Below are 17,227 nucleotides of genomic sequence, written 5' to 3' on the forward strand. Positions count from 1 at the left end.
AGGAACTCAGTGAAATACAGTAGTTTTACCAAAGATCTGCCAATAACGACAGAGAATGTGTGTCCAGTGACTTTCAAGGTCTTGCTGGATCATACTGAAGGATTTAAAGCAGTAATATGAATGTTTTGATGAACTCAAAGAGAATTATCACAAACTCTGCGGTTCTCCTCAACCAAACAGCGTTTTAGCATCTTTCAGCTCATTGTTTTTGTTTTATTGTTATCAAGCAACAGCAGGTGGCTGTTTTCAGCTAAAAAGCTCTTTTAACCCACTAAATGCTGCCAGCCGAGCATCAAGTTAGTGACCAGCTGGTGGACAAACCAGAGCTGAAAGAAGAGTGAATATTGGACTTGGACTGCTTGTGTAAATAGGGAAATGTTTGCTAACATGTTAGCTTTTTAAGAAGACAAACAATATGTAAAATGTTGCCCCCAAGTGGCCAATAAGATCAATTAATCAATTAAGTTCAAGGAAAAACAAGATTCCTGTAATATGACACAATTGAGCTGGATCAATACATTATAGAATTTTATATGTATCCAAAGGGCAGGTTTGATTTTTGTGAAGGAATGATTCATTTAGTTCTCACCTGAAACCTAAAAGGCCAAACAGTATATTAATGTTCACCTGGCGCCCCGGGGCAAAGGCTGAAGTAATGTTTATATTTTTATAGCTCAGCAGCATCTCTAAGGAGGAAATCTTGGGGTGATTGGTGGGAGTTTGACACTGGAGACAGCTGTTCATTTCTTGTTTCCTTCCAACAGTCAAAACTGTTTTATTTCATCCACCACCGTCTCTCTAAATGGTAAATGACTATATTTATAAAGCATTTTGTCCAAAGTGCTTTACAATTTGCCTTTCAATCTCCCCTTCACACACACACACACACACACACACACACACACACACACACACTCATACACACCGATGACAACAAGCTGCTATTCAAGGTGCTTGTCTGACTGTCTGGAGGAATTTTGGGGTTCCTACATGTGGACAGAAGGAACTATTGATCAAACTCTGTGATTAGTGGAAGACCTGCTCAACTTGCTGATCCTAACCAAGTCGTTTTTATACCCAAGCATATCCATATCTTAACCATAGTGGTAGGACATGAGGAATCATTTTTGTAATGGTCATGTGCTTTATGGATGGCACTTAAAAATGATGTCATCCTGCCGTTAGGGTCCTCAGATCACAATATGCTAATGTGGGCAGTGACAAATACATATTTTTTATTAGACATTACACATTATTACTGTCCAAAGCAAGGAGACAACCTATCAAGCAAACATTTCCTGATTTAACCTCATTTACTGTACCATGAATGGATGAAGACATTTGTTTGAACATGTAGTTATGTGATCTGTATTTTATGTCGACTAGAAAACAGATCTGTTCCTGCTGTTCACGTTCTCAGGAGCAATTTCTGAAAGTGTTGAATGGCAGCATCAATGATTTCCTTTTCTGTCTTCCTTTGAGCTCTGAGAGATACTTGTTGTACATTCACTGTTGTGGAAATTTTCCATCGTTGCTCAAGAACCACACAGAGACATAAAGAAAGCATTAAACATTGTTACTTGTTGAAGCGGTTTTAGACACTGTACAATCCATCACACCATCAGTAACAATTATACAGATGTCCAAACACAAACAAAAATACAATCATCTTGTATTTTTGGAGAGAAAGCATGTTGTTCACCTGACCCTTTTTCTAAAGATTGTGAACCCAAACTAGACAGCTTTATGCCTCTCTGGAAGAAAAGCTAAAAGCAGTCTGGTCTCTAAATGGACACTTTCATAAACTGTTACACCTTCTTACAAACAAGTATGGTCATACGATCCAACAGAGACCTCATGGTCAATCAATAACTTCAAACATGGACATGTTTTAGCTAAAGTTTAAGGGTTAGGGTTAGGGGTTAGGGTTAGGGTTAGGGATTACCCTAACCCTAACCCCTTAAACTTTAGCTTGTCTAGGTACCTCATGGTCCACACCGCAACACAACAGCAACTGATTTCAACCTCACACTTCACCCAACCCCAGCCTCATAGGGGGCACTCAGAGTCCAATCTGTAGGCCAGTGCAATGGAACCCCCAGTCGTACACTGAACCCCAACCCTAACCTAACCCTAACCTAACCCTAACCCTAATCCCTAACCCTTAAACTTAAACTTGTCTAGGTACCTCATGATCCACACAGTCTCTGAAACAGTAGGCTTAAGACAAAGATATCTCTAGCTAATCCCAGAGGTCAGCAAGCAATCCTCAGATAGAAACAAGTTCAAGAGTTCAACTAACCTAGCAGTAGGGTTTCTTCATCATCCCCAAATTGACAATGACATCACATTCAGTTGATAACAAACATTGACCCCTTAGTTTGAAAACATTTGTAACATATATACAAAAGATTTATAAAATGATAACCTACCATTCAATTTTCTTTCACAGCACACATACTGTATATTGACCTGTACAGATGATGAGAGAACAGGTGTAACTTCTGCTTTTAGAGATAAATCTCCCTAGAAACTGTTTAAAACATCTCAGGTTCAGATGTCCTGTCATGTTATTGGATTGGACCCTGAGGAGACAGAACCTCTTCCCCCCCTAACAGCGATGACTGATTTGTAAACTGTTGTTATTGGTTACAAACGGGACGCTAATATTGATGTCGTTCTGCTGTGATTTATCAGATTCCCGAGCGGACCGCGCTGACAGACGGAAGCTTTTCAGACACTACACTGTGGGCTCCTACGACAGCTTTGATGCCTCCAGGTAAGACCTCACACAGGGTTGTTTTCAAGTCACGCAATCATCTTTATTAACGCATTTGCTGTCACCAAAAAGTCAAGATAACAAACTTTTAAGCTGTTGATTTTCTTTCAGCTTCAGGAGGCTGTTTGTAGTTTAAATATTCACAATCAACTCGGGTGCAATGAAGTCGATTCTTTGTCTTCAAATCGAGCTGTTGGGTTTTCAATCTTCAATCAGCTTTGGATGGAAACCTTCTGTCTGTTGTTGAGAAAAAAAAGAGGAAAACCCTAGTAGGTAAATGAGGTTTAGAATAAACCCTGTCCTCTCGGCTAAGTGAAAAGTCCTGTCTAATGGTACCTGACGTTGAATCCCAAGGTTTTCTCCGTCTTCAGCTCCTAAGTTATTCTGCTCCACTCTTCTCTGCTGTCACATCCACTTGAATACAAGCTTCATTATAGAGGAGGATAGATGTGTGTGTGTGTGTGTGTGAGAGAGAGAGAAAGAGAGAAAGAGCTGGGATACATAGAGCGTAGAGTTTATTCTCCATCGTGAAGAAATCCTACTTAGAGAAATCAATCATGAAGGTGAGCCAAATGTCCTTGCAGGAACATGACTATCAATGAGCTTTGGGTTGTGTTTGATCACACCGGGGTCATCTGTCCGACATCATCATCAGGCATGCAGCGATTTGCGCAGCAGAACACGCTCTTTGGTTTTTAACCCATACATGCAAACAGCCAAGCAGCAGTTTGTGCAGAAAGGCCTTTTCTTCCTCAGCTTGTCCTGGAGGGACAGATGTTGCAGCTGCATAATAGCAGTGAAAAATTGCTGCCTTCTCATTTGACACAGTCACGCTTTCAAATTTGCACAAACTTGGTACATTTGCATAAATAAGAGATGAGCGTTCTGTCATCTTATGTGGACGTTGTGCTGCTTTTCTAATCAGAAATCAGAAGTAGTACAGCAAAGCCACTTCAACTGTTTATTCATGCACCGCACAGATGTTTCGTCCTTCCTCAGTGTGTAAACTGGCAACAGCGCTGCTTCTCTAAAACCAAACAAGTCGTGTTTGTTCATCGTTAAAAATTCAATTATACCACAATTCTCACCGCATCTGCAAATTTACAACTCTTAATGATGATAATAGGGCTGTAACTCATGATTATTTTATTGCTGAAGAATATATTATTGTGTCGATTCAGAAAGTAACTGTTTGGTCTATAAAACCAAAGAATTGTGAGAAATACCCATCATGGCAACTTCAGTTTGCATGTTTTGTTTTATCAACTGTCCAAAACCCCAAAAAGATTCAATTTATAATGATATAAAACAGCTTCACATTTAAAGATTAGTTATTTTTCAAAATTGTTGTTGTTACTTTAACATCCAAATGATCTGAATACTTCCACCACTGACTTTTTTTCACCTCTTGCACATAGAAATAAATAAATAAATAAATCCCTTGTTGGATCTGAAGAGGTGTTTTAAAGTATTTGTCAGCGTCTTTGTCAGGAAGGTACAACTTGACAATTGGATTCTAGATTTGCTGGTTTTGTACATGATTAAATAACCTGCTCAGTCAAACTACTGACGTCTGATTCTACCAAACTTAATGGAAAAAAATTGTAGCAATTAGTGAACACAGTAACCCTGTTAGTTTTAATTACTGCTCTACTCTCTGTATATACTCTGTGACAAAATATCAGGCCCGTGTAGCAGAATATAAAATATGTGTGGCAACAGTATGAAGGACAATGTGACATTTTGCTCATTACTCAGCTGGATTTCCTCTGGCAGGCGTCTCTCAATTTGGCTTCATTGCCCAGTGAACATGCTGGAAGGTGTTTTTTTTTCCCACTTAGTGTCCAATATGGGTCAAGGTGAACCATCTCTACCATCCCTCACCCAGTGCAAAGCAAAGACTGGTTGGACAAAAGTGAACTGTGGCAAAGACTAAAGACTCATGTGACATTAATGATCCAAGGGAAATCTCCACTGGAAATTAAGCTTTAACCTGGATATAGACTGAGCTCTGAGTATTTCCATTTCATGCTCCCTAATGGAACAAATTACATCATAACTATTTTTTTTTTTTTTGGAAGGCTGACTTGTCCAAGTCAGTCCTTTGCTCTTTAAAGATTCATAATTGTGAGGAAGGGTGCCGTTAAATTTTGCATGAGGCAGGAACTTTCCTGGTCTGTGTGTTTATGGGCCGGAAAAAGGTGCCAAACAGCAGTTTGATCTCCGCTCACAAATTAAAAGGAGATAAACTGAGCTGGTTGTACAGTAGCACCAGAATATCACTGACAGTCTCAGGAGTTGAATGGAGGAATCCTGATGTATTTACTGTAGATAATATCTGGAATACATACAGGATGTGAAGAAAGATCTGCTTGATTGGATGACTCAATATAAAACACAGATGCATATATGCTGCTAAAACCCCCAGACTTTCCAGAATAAATACATTGGACATGACCTCAGTGTCTTCAGTGGCAGCTATGGTCCTGCTAAAAAGCTCACTGGAAGTAAAACTGATCAGACATGAAGCCTAAAGTAAATAAAAAAAAACAAATCTAGACCAAGACAACAACAACATACACAGAAAACACACAAAAAAGCTTCCAAGCTTCAGGAGCTCTAACAGTCTACACAGCACATATAACAGCTTGTGCTTCACTTGCACTTTACATTATGTGCATAACTGTGATCCAAAGTGTCTCTAAGAGTGAAAGAAGAGAACGTCTCTCAGTGCGAAATGTTTTAACTGTCAAGCTTCCTGTCATCAAGAGTGAGAAATGTACTGTAAGTTATGTCTCAGGCTGTAGATATACAGGACATAATAAGTTATGATGTCTATAGGGCTTTACAAGGTCAAATATTATAATTGCTCTTATTTATTCTGTCTCTTTATGATACTTTCTATTATGGCAGTGATGACACCTTCCTGGCAGCTCATTGTCTGCTTTAAAAAGTCAAATAAAGCTGTCTTCATATCCAGCAAACGTACCTGAGGCTCCGTCGTACTTTTTATTAAAATCCTGATGACAGAGAAGTGTGACGGCACACCAGAAGCTGCTCCACCAACGTAGAACTTCATCATACTTCATCATAATATCAAGAAAATATGTATTTTTATTTGATTTAATTCATCTATGGATCAAAAACACACTTTTTTCTTGTGATAAAGAGCAAAATCTCATCTGGTGAGCAGGTGACGGCCACATGCTGCTGTTTAAACATCACCGGGTGTTTGTTGCTGACTCTTTTAACACTGCATGTCCTGATGATGGTGGTGGATGACTTGTGGACAAACAGTCTTCTCCTCGCTGACTGAGGCTGCAGTGAGGTGAGACGGAGACGGAGAGGGAGAGGGAGAGGGAGAGGAAAGCCAGATGTTGATTTTCATATATGATGCATCAGCTCTCTGCTGTTTCAGATAAAACGCTGATGATGCTGGCGCCCGAGGAGTCGTTGTCGAGTCACATGGCACCGATGAAAGCATGCAGGGATGAGGAATAAGCGTTTGAAGCGTGCCGCTGAGAGTTTAGAAGCCCTCCTCCACAATGACTGATAGTTTAGCTTGCGTCATTTTCTCTAACGTCCATAATAATGCAATATAAGAGCTTGATTACCGTCTCTAACTACTCTACCCTTGAGCCAGACCTCCAAACTCTAATAAAAAGTTTTATGTGGACAGCAGGAGATGAATGTCTGACAAACAAACAGCCGTTGCATCGCATACAGAACCTCTCTCCTCTCGGCTATAAATACACTGCGGCCTCCCACGGCGGAGCTGAGATTGAGGCGGCGTGCTCCCCGGGGGAAGCTCGCACTTCATCCTATACAGCCTGTCAAGCAGCATGTCCCACATCCTGCATGCTCCACTTTGTTTTGATAAATCAGTCTCAGTCTGTTTGTCCCCCTACTTGCATCACTTGTTGAACGAGATGACACCTTCGATAAAACGTCAGGCCCCTTCTCCGCACGCCGCCGTGTGCTGACCTATCCAAGCTGCCACCGTGTCAGATTTGGGTGATCAAGGTGTGATTACCGTCGGCCGCCCACTACGAGCCAGAGGGTGTATGTATGTTTGTGTGTGTGTGTGTGTGTGTGTGTAAGGGAATGCTGGGAGATAACCTTCAGTGTGTCAGCAGTGCGGGCCTCCTTCCTCTCTAGACAGATTGCGTTGCTAAGGGAACTGTTGCTAGGATGGCAGTCGCGCCTCTCTCTCTCTCTCTCTCTCTCTCTCTCTCCTTCTTTATTCTCCCCTCTCTCTGTCTTTTTTCTCTCTCTCTCTCTCTCATCCCACGTGTCTATTCAGTGTAATCCTTGCACCTAATATAAGCTGAATGATGCACCCTCACTGCAAACACCACAGGCTGGAGGAGCAAACTTGGCCTTTCAGTTGCACCTCTTGCCTCTCCTCCCTCCCCCCCCCCACGCTGGTTCCCTGCGCAGCTCTGCTTTCACAACCCAGATGAGATCAGTCTCACCACACCAGACTCTACAGGAAATGAGAGACGGAACGTACAGTTTTTTTTTAATGCGTGTTTTAATCCCAGAATATTCCAGAGGAAGTGGGAGAGACTAGTGGTCGTTGTTAACGTATCTGGAGCTGAGGAGAAAGATGTCAGATTAGACAGATTACTGCTGAGTCAAACTTCATGAGCTGCCTCTCATTTGGGACTAATCCTTTCAACTCGTAGAGAAGCTGCATCACCATATGGAGGATTCCTCTTATAAACAACTGCAGCAGCCACAGTGTAGTTTAGATTTAAGCAACTTCTGTTAGTTAAAAGGAAGAAATGGGAGACGTGCTGTAATTTAACTTGGAGATATTTTAAACTGCGGCTGCATGTTGACTGCAGAGCTGCCTCTTATGTCATTTAATGATGATGAGAGAAACATGGAGGAAGCATCAACCTGTGAGGAATTTCATGCTCATGAAACAGCTGATCTCTCCGTTTGTTTTTAATATCAGTGGAGCCATTTAAGCAAAAACTGGACCCTGAAACCTTGTTCGGGAACACATGTACTGTAAGATGTGTGCTGCGTTATTACCTGTCTGAAGAGGTTAGATGAAGTTACCACATACAGGCGCTTCAGCGTAGCTAATTGCACATGCAAAATAAGCAGTTATTACTTTTTTAAACATGTCATTTCCTTCATACTTGAAGTTTCTGTTTGACCTTATTTGATATCTAACACTCTTGCATGATCCTTCCTTGCAAACTTACAGTTTTGCAAAAATAAAAAAGTTATTGTTTTAAAGAGAGAAGTGAACATTTGAATGTTTCCCACAAACAAACAAAAAATCAGATTGATTTAGGAAACAATAAAAGTCAACAGAAACGTCAATGAATCGAAGTGGTAGATGACTCAATCAATCAATGAACTGATCAGTGAGTCAGGCAGATGTTGGGACCCCACTGTCACCCTTTTCCTCAGCTGGTCACCCACCTACTCATTCTCTCCCTTTGCCACCACGCGCGCACACACACACACACACACACACACTCTCTCTCACACGCACACCCTCCCCACCAGTCAGTTGATTACACATTGCAGAGCACCGCACACCTAGACATCCATCCACACCGAGACTCCGCTGCTCCCTCCCTCTCACTCTCTTTGCCACCACCACTACCTCCCCCCCTCCTCCCCCCTACCACCACCACCACCACCACCACCACTACCACCCCCCCACAACCAACCAACCCGGCGAGCTTCAGCCTTCCTCCCCGCCTCATCATGAGCTATTAGCCGCTATCACCACCAGCCTGATGTCGCTTCTCCTCGACGGCGCATCACTCCCACACCGCCGGCCGGAGCCTCCGCAGCAGCAGCAGCAGCAGCAGCAGCAGCAGCAGCGGGGGTAACCGCGCTGCCGACCCCGCTTCTCCGCGCAGGAGAGGCGGCTTGACAGGCTGCAGCTGCGGCGGCGGCGGCAGCAGGGAAGCTGCAGGGAGGGGAGGGAGGCGCGTCTCTTTCGTCGTCGTCTCCCTTTTTTCTTTTTTCTTTTTTTCTCTTTTGGGGTCGTCTCTTTCCTGGAGATGCTGTCGCCGAGCTGCCGGGGCCGCTGTCATACCGTTTGATAGACAGAGAGGCCGGCGGGAGGAGGAGGAGGAAGAGGCGGCGGCGGCGGCGGCGGCAGCGGCGGTGGTGGTGGTGGGGTGGGGTGGGGTCGGGGTTGCCCTGCCCTGCCCTGGCCGGACTAGCTCTCCTCCAACAGCATGAACCTCCACTCGGGCAGGGCGTCCGTGGCCATGCTGCGGATGATGGGCTGTGCTAACGGGCGCTCTGCTCGGCATCTCCTCCACAGTGACTGCGTGGTGGACGAGAAGACGGTGGTGCTCCAGAAAAAGGAGAATGAGGGATTTGGCTTCGTCCTGCGAGGTGCAAAAGGTAAGAACATTTATTTTTATGACTTTTCTGCTTTTTTACTTCACTGTTTGTCTCTTTCTTCCATCCATCCTTTGCAGCACAACCAGCAAGACTTGACATGTTTACACTCTTGCAAAATGTAATTTGGTGCATTTTTTTTTTATGTTGTGTGTGAGCAGTTTGACTCATCCAGGATCTTGTGGGCTTGTGTGTGTGTGTGAGAATGCATGAAGTGATGCTGTAGCTTTCCTCCCTCCTCCAACAGAAACATGCAAATAAGTTGTGCCATTAGAAACAAAGCAACTTTACTGTGACCTCTGCACACACACACACACACACACACACACACACACACACACACACACATACACACATACAGCAGGAGTGTCAGATATCTTGTGATGGCATGTGTTGTCATTAGAGATGCAGCTGACTGTGTTATCCACCCAAACTTGCTCTCCTTATTTATTTATTTTTACCACCTTTCAGAGCTGACAGACACTTGTACTATGACATCACAACACCTGGTTAGTTGAGGAAAAGCGTTTTTCGGGGTTTATGCACCTGCTTCCTTGCAGTGAACATCCATCATCTTCCACCCCCCCCCCCACCACCACATCATGAGTTGTTGTGATACAAGTGGCCTGTTTGATATTTCACCAAGCCAGTGAGATTGGCTCTAAAAATAGCCAGTTTTTTGAGCTGCTGCGTCGGTTTCTATGACGATTCTTGCCATGTCATAATCCACGTTGCATTCCACAACCTGCTGGATTGGTCTACGCCATGGTTACTGTCGAGAGGTAAATTTAGTATATTCATGTTCCCGTTTTTAATTTATTTATTTATTTATTATTTTTTTAAGACACATACAGAGAGAGAAAGAAAGAAGGGGGGGGGGGGGGGGGGGGGGGAGGCAGAGACTGAGAGAGAGGGACTGACAAGGAGGGAGAGGAAAGAGGGATTTGGCTTGGGAAAAACAAGAGGAATGTTCTAGTCATTCTGACACACACACTGCTATCACCCCGGGGAACTGACCCAGCCGAGCTTATCCTGCACGGGGGGTGAACACACACACACACACACACACACACACACACACACACACACACACAAGCACACACACAAACATGCACTGATGCTCGAGCTGTCACATAAGCTTACATCCTCTTTTGCTCTCTGCGTTTCTGCCGGGTTTTTTTTATTTATTTATTTTTTTGTGTGCTCCCTGCCCGTCTCTCTCTCTCTCTCTCTCTCTCTCTCTCTCTCTCTCTCTCTCTCTCTCTATCTTCCTCTCTCCTTCTCGGTTTGTGTCTTTGTGTCACACACACACACACACGCATGCACACGCAGATACCTAAAGAAACATAGTCATCACAATCATGTAAATGTACCCCTGGTGAAAAACCCTGGTACGCGCTCGTGGACTGTGTCTTCCAGTAGGAGGATGAGTTATAGGAAGTGTCACTTGTCACCACCGGTTTCTCTTGGCCACAATATTTTTTAACCTCCCCGAGAGCAAAGAGAGAGAGAGAGAGAGAGAGAGAGAGAGAGAGAGAGAGAGAGGGAGGGCTGCAACATGCGTGTGGGAGACAGAGAGAGAGAGAGCTGTGATAGTACAGTACAGGCTGGATGACAAACTGAGGCTGAAAAAATTAGAGAAATGAAGGGAAATTACTAAAAATCATGTTTTTTTTGGGTGTGTGTGTGTGTGTGTGTGAACTCTCTTTCATGGATGGAGATTTGAAGCTTTTTCAGGATCAATAGTGTTGTGTTCTTCTCTACCGGTGTGCCAGACCGTTCAAAACAACCATACATCATTTATCAGTGTCCGTTTATTTTAATCACCTTATGTCTTTCCTGTATAAACAACAAGGCTGCTTATTGAACATCAATACTTTCCAATTACCATGGAAACGACAGGTGAAATAGTCTTATTAACTTATTATTTGATCAGATATTTCATGATAATAATCAATGAAAAATGAAACAATGTTTAGTTACAAATAAAAAGGGATTTGTAGAAAAATAACACATGTTCCTCAAACTGAGTCATTCAAAAAAAATGTGTCGTTTTATGATCCGAAACAAAAAGTATCGAACGTTTTCAAATGATACGGAAGCTCTAATAAATAAAGCGTCTGTTCCCTCCTGGTCTCCTTCCTGCTCAGTCCTTCATCGAATATTCTAAATGAACACAAACGGAGGCTTTAATGTGCAAAGACACTGTTAAATATCTCATGTACAATCCTGCAAAGTGTAGATGACAGCAGCTCCCTAGACTGACACCGCAGCCTTTCCCTTTAAAGACGAACTGTAATATTCACTTTGTTTCTCAGAAGGAATACACTTGTTTTTCGATCAAACACGGTATCGGATAAGACGGATATTTATTTTATCTCTCTCTGTGCGTTTAGCCTAGCTTAGCTCAAGGACTGGGGAAGCAGGAGGAAACAGTTCATCAACTCCAGATCAGTCTTATTTACACGTTGTATCTTCTTATCTAAGTCGACTTTTGTTCAGTTGTGACGAATCTGTTTTTTTTTTTTCCCACACTGAGGTCAGACCTGCTGAGATAATAATCTGCCCAACTGGTGTTGATGCTGCATTCACAGAATGTTGGCAGAATAGGAAAAAAACCTCCTCTAATGCTGTTTCTGGAGGCTTTACTCATCAATTATCTCTAGATGATGATCTCAGCTGCTCACCTGCTCGACACCATCTCGGGTCCTGTTTTATTTGCTTTATATATGCTTCCCTTAGGTCACGTTAGAGATATATCCGTATCTGTTACACTGATGATCTTTTAAGCCTGATAACTCCCACCGATTGTCTGACGGCCAATAAAGACTGAATGTCTGACAACTTTTTTTACAGCTTAATACAGACGAGACGGAGGTTCTTATCAAAGCTTCAGACAGTAAAGCTCCCGACGTCGGGTCCCTTCCCTCAGCTGTTGGGTCTAATTTAAGAAATCTCGCTGTTATATTTGATCATGCGACGCATTTCAATCAGTATATTAAATCCAACTATCAGAAAACTAGAGATGATGATTCACACCCGGCTGGACTGTTGTAATTCCCTTTTCACCTGTCTCACCGTCTACAAACGGCTGCTTTAAGACTGTTAAACCAGGTCCAGCAGGACGACTCACATCACACCCATTTAATGAGCTTTACTGTAGCTTCCCTTCAGGTTTAGGATTCATTTTAAGGTTCTTGTTTTCATGTATAGAGTCCTGCATGGACGGACATCTGAGTACATCAGTGACCTCCAGCCCTACATCACCAGTAGGTCACTTAGATCATCTGACCGGGATCTACTGGCTCTGGGCTGGAAACTAAAGGTCATTGTGTCTTTGAGGTTGTGACTCAAACACTGTGGAGCTTTCCTCCGTTAGACAAACAGTCTGTGGTCTGTAGAAGCTTTTAAAAAGCAGCTGAAGACCTACAAGATCTTTGTCTCACCTTTAGGAACCTTTGTTTGTTAACTTTAACTTGTGGTTTTAGTTTTTATTGTTTGTATGTTTTAAGTTCTTTTTTTTTAACTTTTATTCTTGTGAATCACTTTGTGAATTCTACTTCTGTGAAAGGTGCTGTACTAAATAAACCTATTATCATTATTATTAGTATTATTATTATTAGTATTAGTATTATTATATGAATATGCTAAATTTGTAGCAGTTCATTACTTACTGAATGTGAGATACAAACAGTGTTTAGTTCATTTGCTGTTCAATTAGCTGAAACAAATGTATTCAAGTTAATATATGGATGTTATTTACATGCAGCTTTGCAGCTTCTTCTTCTATTGTTTTGTTGTTACTTTGTAGTTTTTTGTTTGTTTGACTTTCAGTTTTTTGCCAACTGGATTCAGAATTAAAACTAGAAGTCGTGAACATTTTTCCTCATAATTTCTGTTTGTATGAAAGCATAACTGCTATTGATGCACAAGATACAACAGGTGAATACGACAGTTTTGTATTTGTTGGAAGGTGTTTTCTTTTCTTATAACTGTTTTTATATTTGACACACGGAGAAGAAATAAATCAACAGACTTTTTTCACAACAAACTCTTTTTTGGGGGAATATTTTATAAACTTTTGCAATTTAACACAAGTTTGTTTCATAATGAAACAGACGACCAGTAAATCAATAAAGAACAAATAACAGAAGAAACTTAACAGAACGAAACAAAATGAAATGAATTTAAATGAATTTAAAATGACAGGATAAGTCAAGATCAAACAAGCATCAGGTAAAAGCAGCGTCAGCAGATTCAGAGACGCTGTCGTCATTAATTAAAGTCCAGATGAAACGACGTTTAGAGAGAATCGTATTTCTGAGTGAAACAGGACAGACAGACGGGACGTAACGTTGGAAACATGTTGATGTCATAATCAATCTGTGATCTAAAAGTTAAGACTGATTGATTGATGTCATGATATAATTGGTTGTAATATTTTGTTTTATAGGAAGAAAACATGTTTGGATTTTGGTATAAAAATACAAAGAAACTGATTTTTTTGTTTTTATGTTTGTTTTTTTGGCATATATTGTTAAATAAGTGCACAATATCACTGTGGATGTGATCTGAAAGGGTTAAAAAGGCGTTTAACGTTATTAATTAAATCTGTGTTTGATGAATCTAGATATTATGTCGTCCTGGTCGTCAGATCCAAACACGTCTCTCATGTGTTTCTGTTAATCTACCAACCCGACTCTCATCTTAATATAACTGTAAACACTTAAAGAATATATAATTTATCTCTCTATCTATCTGTAACCCTTCCATCTTTGTCCTTCCTCGCCGTGCAGCGGATACGCCCATCGAGGAGTTTACTCCCACACCGGCCTTCCCCGCCCTGCAGTACCTGGAGTCGGTGGACGAGGGAGGGGTGGCGTGGCAGGCGGGGCTCAGGACGGGCGACTTCCTCATCGAGGTAAGAGCTGCTCCTTCTCCTTTTTTCCCCTGTATAAGCAATTAGTCTGCAGATCCTGAGTCAGCATGGCGAGGGAGAGGATGAGCGCTGAGGTCTTCCTGAGCTTATTAACGATGTAGAAATGTGGCGTTTGGTGTCTGGTTGCTGTTGGATTTAACACTCACGTTGTTGTTATGTTGGTGATTTAGGAGGCTAAACATATTCAAAGGTTGCACTATTTTTAAGTGTTATATTAAATCCTTTCCCTGTTCATTTATTTACATTTATTTAAATCTAAATGTGAGCACCAATAAGCCAAATGTATGTTGTGTTTGATGAGTTTATGGGATCTGGTGTATTTAAACACAACCTGCCTTCATTTGAAACACTTTCAGCAGCTACTTTCTTGTGAAATCATCAGTTTCTTGCAATCAGAGTAACTTCCTGCCACTTGTAACTGGGATAGTGACTCATGGATGGAAGATAATATTTGGAAGTGTAGTGTAGACGTTGTCACGGGATGAATAGTGTCCAGAGGGAGTCGTGAGTCTTGTCATCCCTGTTTAAGGCTAAACTGAGGCGGCTCTTTGTTTGTTTAACTCAAAAAAATCTGCTTTATACTTAATGTGAGAGGTTACTGAAAGGTTTTGCTTACGGTGGTTGAGTAAGCAACATGATGTCACACAGTTTTATCATATTTCAACAGATCATAACGTAAAGAGGATATTAACTGCATGAAACAGAGCAGATCTTACTTACTAGAAGTAATACAGCAGTTTCTTTGTTATACTGTAGCTTCGGTGTATTTTCTCGCCTGTGCAGCGCGAACGTACCGACACGTGAAGCGATGACAGATTCGAAGGGATCTGATATTACATTTGTTCTCAATTTGGTCTCCCGTTACGGTATTATACAGTCAAAGGCAGCAGCACCTCTACCCCCAATAACAGACGTCACATCACATCACTCTCACAGCTGAGCGGCAGGCTGGTGCATAATGAGTTTTAAAGAGGAAATGTGTGTTTTTTTTGGTGTCAGTATTTGTAAATGCAAGAAAAACTGTTGCTGTTAGAAAAGTAATCTTGTCATCATTACTGTGTGAATATTAAATCTGTTTTGAATTAGATTTTTGATTTAATTATATTACATTTGAAAGCGTGGGTTCATTTTCTTTCTTTTTTTTAAAAAGTTCATTCATCAGCTGTTCATTTCAGGACCAGAAGCCTAATAAACAGAGTGAGAGACGTTATCAGTCCACTCTCCATGAGGGAATGTTGATTATTAGATGGTCATTTCAAGCCTTTTACATTTTGATTTCCAGAAACATGCTACTAAAACTTTATCTTCTAGTAAAGGGATTTTTTGGTGCTGAGCCCTACTTTGCTTGTGAGTCACTATTGACCGACCTCCAGACCTGTACAGGCTTCACTGGGTGGCTTTTTTTGCCTCAGATTAGCTTGTTAATTGAGCTCAAGATGATTTTGTAGACATAATAAACATCACGGCTGCTGGCTGTGGTCTCTCTGTGCATTCTCTATACTGTATGTGTGGTTATATATAAATGATGTCACGTAAGGAAAAGGTTCTACTGTAGCAGCCAATCATCTTCTAGTATTTGTGCCGGATGATTCAGATAGGGGAGGATAAATCGAGTTACACCACTGCTGGACGTCCTCGCCGTTGACTGTCACTCCGATGGGGACAGACTCCTGTAACGCTCGTCCACATGAGAGCTTTGAGTCAAAACGTTGACTGAAAACTGGAGCAGCACAAAGGGGTCTGCTGGAAGAGAACTGGTTCTCATGAAGCGTTGCTGTCAGTGTTGTTTGAGGGGCGAGATCAGCGAGATGCAGTTATCATGTAAATATGAGGATAACTCTGCACATTTCCAGTCTTTCCTTGAAGACTTTCATTGTGTCGGAGTTGTTTGTAGACATCAGAAGTGACAGAAATTGTTGTGTAATGAATGAATAAAGAGAGATCTCACCTCCACACAGCTGATCAATCACTGTGGGTATAAATGTCACGATTTTTTGGTTTTGGAAAGTTGCAGAAATTTGTTGGACAGTTCCATCATTGTAAAGTTGTAGCGGAGGCAGTTTCTGAAGCTGTTAAACCATCTGACACACTGTCGGATTATACTGACTAACAGTTAACTCTAACTGAAGTGAAGTGAAAGTGAAGGATACTGTAACGGGACTAATCTTGTATTTTAGTTTTGTTTTTCTGTTGAGGAAATTTTATTCACTCACAATTTTATATTTCTTTGGTTTGAGAGACTTGAGAGAATTTGTTGAATAAATGTTGAAACTAATCTAATCCCAGATCAACTCTAAACAGTGTTTGACAAGATTTCTGTATCTTGTGTTGTGAAGTATTTTGATCTCTTGGGTTTATCTTCCAAATACCTCCGTAGTAAAGATTTGGTTTTTTTATCCAAATGACTCGGTGCTGTTGTGTATTTTGTTCATGTAAGCAAAGCCTCCACTGAGATGTTTCACAATCATGATGCTTTTGCTCGACTATTGGAGGAAATGTCATGTGCTGAATACTATTGTAAGTCACTGCTGTAACCATGAACATTACAAATCATATAACAGCTGCTGTGGGAAGAAAAAAAAACACAGTCGGAGGAAAAGCACATCGTCTATTTTGAGCTTCTTCTTTTTTTTTCTGTTCTTATATGACTCCATAACGACCGTGTGTGTGTGTGTGTGTGTGTGTGTGTCTGTAAGCAGCACTGTGAGATGGGGATGGGTTTATTTTGTGTTTCTGCTAAATGGAGCATCAAATGAGAAGAGCAAACTGTATCTGTGTCTGCAGCTCTGCCTCAATATGATTTCCGCTCGCTGTCTCCTTATCTCTCATTTGTTTTTATCTCCAATTTCTGTTGACCCCCCTTCAATCATCTCGTCAGTCTGCGTCTGTCGTCTGAAGTCCGAGCTGCAGATGTATACCAGTTTGGAGAAGTACAGTAGCCTCAGAGGATCAATACCATAGCTGTAAGTTATGGATGCACGATATTATCGGCACGTCATCGTTACAGATTATGAGGCTGATTTGTTGCCTTCTCCTCCGCGGACTGTTTCACCCTGACGGTCCCGGTGTTTCCTCCGCAGGCTGCGCTCCACTCAGCTGCCCGTCAGACCAGCTGCTGCTTCTAG

General features: G+C 41.7%; 1 protein-coding gene across 1 annotated transcript in view; it reads left to right on the forward strand.

The window, feature by feature from the left end:
- Nucleotides 1-17,227, forward strand: part of LOC122986650 (SH3 and multiple ankyrin repeat domains protein 2-like) — a 254,098-nt gene that overhangs the window by 179,078 nt on the left and 57,793 nt on the right. Inside the window, exons 15-17 of the mRNA XM_044357941.1 lie at nt 2,698-2,779; nt 9,084-9,166; nt 13,960-14,084. Of these exons, the coding sequence (XP_044213876.1) occupies nt 2,698-2,779; nt 9,084-9,166; nt 13,960-14,084 (290 nt within the window). The remainder of the gene's footprint in view (nt 1-2,697; nt 2,780-9,083; nt 9,167-13,959; nt 14,085-17,227) is intronic.

The sequence above is a fragment of the Thunnus albacares genome, chromosome 1 (assembly GCF_914725855.1).
Source record: "Thunnus albacares chromosome 1, fThuAlb1.1, whole genome shotgun sequence".
NCBI lineage: Eukaryota > Metazoa > Chordata > Actinopteri > Scombriformes > Scombridae > Thunnus > Thunnus albacares.